The sequence below is a fragment of the Trichechus manatus genome, unplaced genomic scaffold, assembly GCF_000243295.1.
Source record: "Trichechus manatus latirostris isolate Lorelei unplaced genomic scaffold, TriManLat1.0 scaffold00031, whole genome shotgun sequence".
Taxonomy (NCBI): domain Eukaryota; kingdom Metazoa; phylum Chordata; class Mammalia; order Sirenia; family Trichechidae; genus Trichechus; species Trichechus manatus.
Genome location: NW_004443967.1, coordinates 13,662,460 through 13,672,353, shown reverse-complemented (window position 1 = coordinate 13,672,353; position 9,894 = coordinate 13,662,460). Strand labels below are relative to the sequence as shown.

At 49.9% G+C, this 9,894-nt stretch overlaps 1 protein-coding gene across 1 annotated transcript in view; it reads left to right on the top strand.

The window, feature by feature from the left end:
* CPXM2 (carboxypeptidase X, M14 family member 2) overlaps nucleotides 1-9,033 on the top strand; it is a 136,169-nt gene extending 127,136 nt beyond the window's left edge. Inside the window, exons 14-16 of the mRNA XM_023729881.1 lie at nucleotides 406-545; nucleotides 2,825-2,924; nucleotides 8,780-9,033. Of these exons, the coding sequence (XP_023585649.1) occupies nucleotides 406-545; nucleotides 2,825-2,924; nucleotides 8,780-9,033 (494 nt within the window). The remainder of the gene's footprint in view (nucleotides 1-405; nucleotides 546-2,824; nucleotides 2,925-8,779) is intronic.
* Nucleotides 9,034-9,894: the final 861 nt, after the last annotated feature.

The following is a 9,894-nucleotide window of genomic DNA, read 5'->3' as shown; positions in this document are numbered from 1 at the left end:
ATCTTTCATAATGAATAGCTGTTTTTATGGATTATAATAGAAACTGTTTATAGAGCTATAGCTGAGATCAGCATAACTACAGGTGAAAATTTAATTAAACACTTAAAATCTGTAGTGTGAGTTGATACTTTTATTCTAAACATGGTGTGTTAAAATGAATTCAATAAAATATAAAAAATCGCTTCTCTAAAAAGCACTCACCTCAATAAGTAAGATGTACAAGAGGTCCTTGTATGTACAAGATGTCCTTGTCTGCGCTGGATCATCTGTTTCAACGCTGCCGCCAGCCCTACGTTTGCTCTAATGTAACTAGAACATACTTGATAGCTCTGTGTCCTAAGTCTCCTGAATCACATTCTTGCCACTTCGAGTATTGTTTAAACTGTCGTCCGGTTGGCTTGGCAGGTCTGAACGATTTCAGCTACCTTCATACAAACTGCTTTGAGCTGTCCATCTACGTGGGCTGTGACAAGTACCCGCATGAGAGCGAGCTGCCGGAAGAGTGGGAGAACAACCGGGAGTCCCTGATCGTGTTCATGGAGCAGGTACGGGGTGGGAGGAAGCCGTCGTGAGGGGGCTCAGCTAAGGAATGGTGTGCTTAGGTGGCTGGAAGCATGTGATTTCATAAATGCTTTAGCCCTGGGTCAGCAGCCTGGGCCAACCACAGACAGTGTGGAAAGGAACTGTTTCCACTTTATTAGACCCCCAGGACATGAGTTCTGAGTAAATGCTGATGCTCCCACTGGCTCGTGGCAGGTGCAACTAGCTCAAGGGTGCTTGGATGCTGCCCTGCGGGGTGAGGGGATAGCTGCCCCACTCAGTACTTGTTGGGAAAAAAGCCAGTGCGCCCAGGCCCCTCCAGGCCTCCTGAGTCACAGCCACGGCTGTGGGACGGGTTAGTTGGGAGCAATTTTTAACAAGTACCCTCTGAGGTTCTGCTCTGCAGGGGTGAGGGGACCCTTCGGTATTCATGCAGAATCTCACGGCCTTCCCCTCCTCATCACTCAAGGACCCGCCCATCCTGAGGCACCCATGTGTAAACAGGCTCGAGGTTAGTGCTAAAACTAACCAAATAAAATCCATGCCCCAGAAAGAGCAGACTAACGACATCAGAGGAATAAACGAAAACTAACAATTGGCCCCCGGGGCCCCTCCCCAGGGCCCCTCCATTTATGAGTATTTGTACCTGACTACCTTCGTTCTCAGCTGTGACAGGAAGGGAAGAGCCTAAGTCTGTACATGGAGGTGGCCCCTCCTCCCATGGGTTGTCCTAGATGAGTCAGACAGACCTTCGGCAAGTAACACAGGCTGCCAGCCTCCTGGTACCTATGGCCGCATCTCACACTGGGGGCTGAGGCTGCCACCAAGGCCTACATCCCGGTTTAAAGTCCATCCTGGTGTAAAGCACATCCCGGTATAAAGCCCATCCCGGTGTAAAGCACATCCCGGTGTAAAATTTATCCTGGTGTTAAGTCTATCCCGGTGTAAAGTCTATCTCCGTATAAAGTACATCCCTGTGTAAAGCACATCCTGGTTTAAAGTACGTCCCAGTGTAAAGTCTACCTGGTATTAAGTCTGTCACGGTGTAAAGGTCACAGGGGCTCAGTGCAGCCACCATGACTTCCCTGGCGCAGAAAGGGTAGGAACCTATTCTTCCCTCTTGGGAAGCCATGAACACACCCCTGAATGCTATTGTGTGGGAGAAGATTCTTTTTCTTTTGCATAGATGACAAGACAGAAAGCCTTGACTCTAACAATCTAACCATTCTAAAGATTTAGCCAAGGCCCCTCCTGTGGATAAAATGCGCAGGTGTAGTGAAGTGTTTAAGAAGGTAATTGGAAACGCTAGTATGTCGCCTGGGATGGTCACATCATTTTACAGATGGGGAAACGGAGGCAGGAGGTTCAGAGTTGTTTGGTGTCAGGAGCCACAGCTAATCAGCGGAAGGGCCCTTTAAACTGAGCTCTTGGATCTTGATCCTGCTTTTCCCTCTCTGATGCTCAAGTCACTCGTCTGTATCCTTTAAACCCCCACCGCCCAGGAAAAAAAAAAAAAAAACAACCCAACTCACTGCCTTCAAGTCGATACTGACCCAGAGTGACCCTGTAGGACAGAGTAGAACTGCCCCATTGAGTTTCTAAGGCTGTAAATTTTTACGGAAGCAGACCGCCACATCTTTCTGCCGCAGAGTGGCTGGTGGGTGCAAACCGCTGGCTGTTCTGTTAGCAGCCGAGGGCTTACCTACTGCACCAAAGGACTCTGGCTCTGTATCTTCTGGAAAAGTCAAAATAAATATGCCTATACAGTCTTAAGGAGCCCCAGTGGCACAGTGGTTAATCACTCGGCTCTAACTGAAAAGTTGGTGGTTCAAATCCTCAGCCACTCCATAGGAGAAAGATGTGGCAGTCTGTTCCCGTAAAGATTACAGCAGCCTTGGAAACCCTCTGGGGAAGTTCACCTCTTCCTACAGGGTCACTGTGAGCTGGAATCGACTCACCGGTAGGGGGTTGGGTTCGGTTTGGTATACAGTCTTTAAAACATTAAATTCCATTTTTAGTGGATGGATTTTTATGAACCATCTCAGATCCCATATTTTTTAAACCACTGGGATATTGTGTTTAACTCCAGTGTAAGGACCCGAAGGGAAAGCAGAAGTAATGCACCAAATCCGCACGAGATAGGTTAGTCTTTGAGTTAAATGTGGCAGTGTGAGGGTTCTTGGTGGGACTGGGGTGACATTAGGTCTATAGCCGACTGTTGTCCTGGCTCTCTCTGGAGCTGGTTGGTGACCTCACCCCATTTCTCTTCACGCTCACCGAGCAGGTTCATCGCGGCATCAAAGGCGTAGTGAGAGATTCACACGGCAAAGGAATTCCAAATGCCATTATCTCCGTAGAAGGTATTAACCACGACATCCGAACAGGTAACTGCCAATGTATATAAACTGTCACCCAGTAAGGAAGATGCATTTTTTCAAGTGTTTTACTTGGGTTAAAATCACGAGTTGAGTGCCAGCAACTTCTTAGGCAGAGCTGGATTGCTTATGTCTTTCCTCTGACTTCCTACAGAGACCCCTGAGAGCGAGGTTTTTCATCCTGTGCTTTCTGGCTTCTCTCGCCCCTTCCCTGGGCTGGCATGGAGCGCTTGACCAATGTCTGGGTGCAGTGAAGTTTCCAGAAGATGCAGAGGCAGCTCTGTCTCTACAGTGTTGTTATGACGCAGGCAGCTTAGCTTCCCAGTCGGGGCCGGACATGGCCAATGAATGTTTGTAGGAGTGACAGAGGCAGGAGAAGCTGTAGGCTAGGGCGGTGCAGGGCAGCATCAGTGGCTCACGCAGGAGAGCAGTGGGGCTGCAGTGGAGTGGGGCAGCTGGGGGGGTAGCTTCCCAGTCGGGGCCGGACATGGCCAATGAATGTTTGTAGGAGTGACAGAGGCAGGAGAAGCTGTAGGCTAGGGCGGTGCAGGGCAGCATCAGTGGCTCACGCAGGAGAGCAGTGGGGCTGCAGTGGAGTGGGGCAGCTGGGGGGGTGGGGTAGGAGCAGAGGGAGATGGTCCCTGAGTACCAGTCCAAGAAGTGTGCAGGCTGCAGGAAACGACTGAACACGATGTTTTAGGAAGACTCCATTGTCTACAGTGTTTGAGTAGGATAATAATAGCAATAAGACCTAACACCATTTTTGGTATGTCCTATACACCAGACACTCTTAAGAGCTTTACGTGTATAAACTCAGCTATTCCTTACAACAGTTCTGTTTCTTGATGCTCTTGTTACCCTCAGGAGTCCCTGGGTGGTAAAAACGGTTAATGGTTAACATGCTTGACTGCTAACCAAAAGGTTGACTCTTCGAGTCCACCCAGAGGTGCCTCGGAAGAAAGGTCTGGCGATCTACTTCCAAAAAATCAGCCATTGAGAACCCTATGGAGTACAGTTCTACTCTGACACACATGGAGTCACCAGGAGTTGGAACTGACTCGCGGCAGCTGGTAGATATCGTTACCCATACTTGAAAGATGAAGAGTGAGCACAGTGAGAAATGAACCATGGAGACCCAGCTCCCACCCACTGTAAGGGATCACGGTTGGTGGTGTTGATGCCAGACCCAGAGCTCCTTCTTCACCCCCATGTTCTTTCTCAGTAAGAGGGAGAAGGGGCCTTTTCTCTGCTAAGCGTTCACACGTGTTAGCAGCTCCAGTCCCGCCAGCAAGGACTGTACAGGAGGCTTCGCAGGAATTATGATCCCATCTGACTGTGAGGAAACGGAGACTCTGGCGCCTTAGATGGTGCCAGCGTGCCTCCCTTGTGCTTGGTCTGGAAGGCCCATCCCAATTTAAATGGATGAAATGTAGCTGAAATGCTGCATACAGTAGACTGCGGTGTAATACCTTGAATCACACTCTCCCCACTGAGCTATTTCTTGACACAATGGTATTTTCCAACGTTCCTACCACTCGTCCTTGAGGACCTCATAGCCAGTGGCCACGAGACGTCACACTGCGTAGCGTGGCATTTTGTACATCTTGGCCCCTCCCAGGCATCCATCCATTCATCCATTCACTCATTCATTCACTCATTCATTTACACACTCATTAATTCAACAAATGCGGATTGCACAGCTGTGGTGGGCCAGAGACCTTACAGGGTGCTGGTGTTCTTTATGAAGGGAAGACAGGCTGTCTGATGTGGTTCTTCCTAGGACTGATATTGTCAACATTGCTTATGAGCTGCTTTAAAATGAAGTGATTCATGAAAGAGCCTGGAACATTCCCTGGACTATTTCGTGCCTTATTTGCAATGTGAGAAAACATGGGTTTTTAAACTGAGTGAGAGATAAAAAGGCCCCGGGGCCCCATAAGTGGAGATGAGAATACTTCGCCTAATGGACCCTGCATTTCAAACCCCTGGAATCAAGGAGACAGTTTTGATGAGCTAATGGCAAACGCATTTCTCTCTCCCTTTATTTTTTCCTTTTTAAATAATTTCCCGGTGTATTCTTATGACAGATAGATTCCATACTTTATGCATGCCTCTTTATTTTATATGTTCCAGCGTCTTCCAAAGCTCAACCTAAGCTCATAATTTGTCTTGATTTCTGTCTGAAGCTCATGTGATCTGACAAGTTTTATTTCAGGGGGGTTTTGTATAAAATAAACAGAAATATTAAGTGGAATTCCACAGGGATGGAAGCTAGTATGAATACTTTGTAAATATACATCAGCCCAGCACCAGGCACAGGACTCCCTGCACCTGTTCTTTGTTCAGTGAATATTAATCTGACCTGCTGAGAGGCTGGGTTACCTCTTTTGTCCACAAATGCCCAGAGATGCCCATTGCGTATCAGTTTCCTGCCGTGTCCACAGAACACTCACCTCTAAAGGCCAGCTGTTTGCTCAGCGGACAGTAACCCACCATGGCGCCCCCACGTCTCATGGTGTAGATGGAGTCTAGGCTTCCCCGGGGTCAGGGGTGGAAGTGAGGTAAGATGAACATCAGGATAAATTGGGGCAATCCCCAACAAGAGTGTCCAAGGGGAGGGCACCCTGCCAACAGACAAGAGACTCATCCTGAAATGGAAACTTCTAGATGGCAGAGAGAGTCCCTGGGTGCCAAGAACAGTTAAGCACTTAACTATTAGCAAAAAAGTTTGGTGGTTCAAACCCATCCAGAGGTGCCTCAGAGGAAAGGCCTGGCTATCTGTTTCTGAAAGGTCACAGACTTGAAAACACTATGGAGCAGTTTACTCTAGACACATTGGGTCTGCATGAGCTGGAATTGACTCTATGGCAACCAACAACAAGATTGCAGAGTTAGCACCCCTTATTCTGATTCAGTGAACCTAAACAAATTCCTGATAATCTCATTTATTCTTTTAATATGTACTTTTAAGCCCCTACCATGTGCTAGGCTAGGGATCCTAGATAGCAAGCTGGGTATGGCCTCTGACCCCTGAGAGTGTACCTGTGGAGGACAGCTACAAGACGCTGAAGAAAATGGAAAAGTTCACTGCAGACTGATCTGGGCCCAGAGGGGAAGAAATCGGGTGATGTACTAGAAAGAGGTGGGGAAGGGCTACATTATATCGGGCAGCCAAGGAGGGTTTCTCGGGGAGGGGATGGCTTTGGCGTTAAGACTTGAAGGATGAGCAGATGGCCTTTACAAGAATGAGGAACAGCATTTCAGTTGGCGGGGAATGTAATTACATGAAGAAAACCCAAGAGGCTGGAGGGCCATGGGCAAGGGGAGAGTGACCTGCAGTGACGTGGGAGAGTCAAAGGCTCACCACGCAAGGGTCACTGGCCCTCATCACGAGTTTGGGGTGACTCCTCAGGCTGCTGGAACACCATCTCTCCCCATCTGTTTGTCTGTTTCTCCTCAGGAACGAGTCTTGCATCTGGATTTTCTTCCAAGGCTTATCCAGCAGGGCTGTAGGAACAGAACAAGTTGCTTTTAAATTATAAAAAGCAGTTTTTGGTATTAAAAAACAAACTATAGGATTTAAACAACATCTCAATATCTGAGTTTTCGAAGGATGAAGGGGGGTTGACCCAGCACAGGAGTTGGGGAACAGCAGTGGGAACAGCATATGCAAAGGCCCAGAGGTCTGAGAGTGTGTGGGGGCCATTTAGGGAGCCACTGCAAGGTATTCAGGGTGGCTGGGACAGAGGGGTGTGGGATGTGGACAGGGAGGGCAGAAACTGAAGGTAGATCGGTGCAGGCCTGGCTGGGGGCTTTAGGTTTTATCGTCCATGCTCCAAGGGCAGGTTCAAGGAGTGGGTGCCATGGCCTGTGCAAGAAGGAGGCCCGACACGGGAGGATAGACTGGGAAGGATGACAGACACGGGGGGCAGGGAGGGAGGGTGCCTTAGTCTCCTGTGACTGCTGTAACAGGAATACCACAAGGGGGTGGCTTTAATGAACAGAAATTTCTTTACTCAAAGTTTAGGAGGCTGAAAGTCTAAACTCAGGGCATCAGCTCTAGGCAAAGGCTCTCTTTGTCCCCTCTGGGAGTAAATCCTTGTCTCAGCTTCTGGAGCCCTGGCGTTTCTCAGTTTCTTGGCCATCTCCACATGGCATCTACCTTTCCCCCATTTATGCTTGCTTCTCTGTCCGATCTGCTCCTTTTAGATCTCGAAAGTCATTAGGTTTAAGACACGCCCTACACAGATAGGGCCTCACTGACATAACAAAGAAAATCCTATTCCCAATGGGATTATGTCCACAGTATAGGGGTTGAGATTCGAACACATGTTTTGCGGGGACACAATTCAATCCATAACAGAGGGCTTTCTGGATTTGGGAGAAGAAAGGGAATTGCAAAGTCTCCTTATGACAAACATAAATTTGGGTCCAGTGTGCTGTGAGCGTTCCTCGATTGAGGATTTCTTTCATCCCTTCTCCACTCGCTGAGTCCCTCCCTTGGGGAGGACCTGGGCTGCTCCTTCCCTGATGTCAGTGTGCCCCGAGGCAGGAGCCTCCTCTGAGGGTCACCTCCAGAGGCCCCCAGCGATCAGCACAGCCTTTGCCACCCAGCAGACTCTTTGACCTTAACTGACTTGGCACTGATGTTTGGGGGAGAAAGCATCCTCATTAGCTGAGACTTAGTATGTTCCACTTCTTATGCTGGGAAAACATATGGCTTCATAGTCACTCATTTCTCTTCAACCCATTCAGTTTACCCAACAATAATTGAAGACTTACTATGTGAGACACACTGTTAAATGCTGAAGATGGAGACGCAGGCTCTTAAGGAACCTACAAGCTTAACCCAGGGGCCAGGACAGGAAAAATGGGGGCGGTGGTGCTTCGGTACTAGATTTCTTGCCTTCCATGCGGGAGACCTGGGTTCGATTTCTGGCCAGTGCAACTTATGCACAGCCACCACATATCAGAGGAGGCTTGCGTGTTGCTGTGATGCTAAATAGGTTTCAGCAGAGCTTCCAGACTAAGACAGACTGAGAAGAAAGGCCTGCGGATCTACTTCCAAAAAATCAGCCAGTGAAAACTCAGTGAGTCACAACGGTCCGATCTGCAGCCCATCCTGGCAGTGACGTGGGACCGGGTAGCATTTCGTCTCGTCGTGGGTTGCCGTGAGTCAGGGCTGACTCAACGACTGCTAACAACAGCATCGACAGCTGTGGGAGGCGGGGGCTCCTCCTCAGCTCTAGCGTAGATGTTTGCCTGGTGAGTCCTGGGCCCTTCTCTGCCTTGCAGAATCCACATTTATGTTGTCCTGCAGCTCCAAGTCTCTCCTGGCATCTGGGCCATGAGAGGAAGTGGGGGGACACTAGGGCCTCCTCCCAGATGCATTGGGCTCTCATTCAGTCCCTTCTCTTCAGAAGCAAAGAGCCCTGCCTTTTAAAAATTATTATTCTGTATTTGTGCGTGTTAAAGGAAGCCAGGAAGCTGCCCGGCAATGACTTTTCAAGACGGCATTTGTGGTTAGGGCATAACGTTTGGAAGTTGAAGTTTCAGAATGAACGGCTTGTATTGTCACCAAGGAAGGAGCATTAGCGATCATTTCTCCATCGCTGCTGTTGTCCCTTAACAACGTGAGGAGCCTGCACCCCAGTCTTCCTTCCTGTTAAAACCATTACGGCAGTTTCCAAAGAGGAAACCATCCTGGCTCCCCACACGTATTAAGGTTTTGCATCTGCAAGAGCTTGAATTCCACGCCGGCTGCCTCAGAGTCTCTCTGGCTGGCAGGCTGGTCTTGGAATAGAGCTGCTGGTGTCTGTGTTAGGAGGCTACTCTCAACCTCGCACCCTGTTTTCTTTTCACAGCCAGTGATGGGGATTACTGGCGCCTCCTGAACCCGGGCGAGTACATGGTCACTGCGAGGGCAGAAGGCTTCACCACGTCCACCAGGAACTGTATGGTGGGCTATGACATGGGAGCCACTCTCTGCAACTTCACACTCAGCAAAACCAACTTGGCCAGGATCCGGGAGATCATGGAGAAGTTCGGCAAGCAGCCCGTGAGCCTGCCAGCCGGACGGCTGAAGCTGCGGGGGCGCAAGAGGCGACAGCGCGGGTGAGCTGCCCAGCACTTGAGACACAGCCTGGCCGTGCAAATCCAAACCAGCCCTGCCCGTAGCTCCATGCTGACTCTGAGGCTCACTCCTGTTTTCTCTGTAATCTAAGAAACGCCAGGGAGCAGGTGTGCATTGCAAGACAGGTCCCCAAGGGTCGGGCTGGAGGCTGAGGATATTTTCTTTTCTTTGTTCCATTTATCCAAATAGTTTGGGCAGAGCAGCAGAGAAAGGCTGGCAGGAGTGAGAGAATTCAGCAGCACCCCCCCTGGGAATAGGAGAGAGCCGTGAGCTTGCTCATTCAGGGCCCCCGCCTGCACAGGGAGGGAAATGGGGATGTCTCCTCTTTGCGTGACTGCCTGAGCTCCACGTGTGCTTGAAATGTGCTTGGCGAAAATCACAGCGTTCCTGGGGCCCTGCTGCCCCAAATGTCACCATTCCACATGCTCATGGGCAATTGAAGAGATTCCGCCCTCTCTGGCCCTGGGCCATGCCATGCTGCGCACAGAAATCCTGCAGTCTGTTGACAATGGGGACATCAGCAAGAGAGCATCGGGGAGGCTCTTGAGCCAGTTTAGTTTTGGTTTTCCTTTTCAGCAAAGGGTGGGTATGAAAGAGGGAAGAAGCTGGGGTCACTCAGATGGAATTGTTGGGCTGCAGGCGTGCATTGAGCTTGGTGCATGCGTGCTTCGTCCACAGGGGGACCCACACCCTCCCTGCTGGGCCAGTCACTCTGGGCTTCCCGGGCTGGGAGAGCCAGAGGCCCCAACCTTCCTAAGGGACCAGGCAGCCTGTTCCCCTCTTTGGCCTGCTGGGGCTTGAAGAAAGAGCCAGAAGGAGGCTGACCCGTCCTCCTCTTTCTGTTCA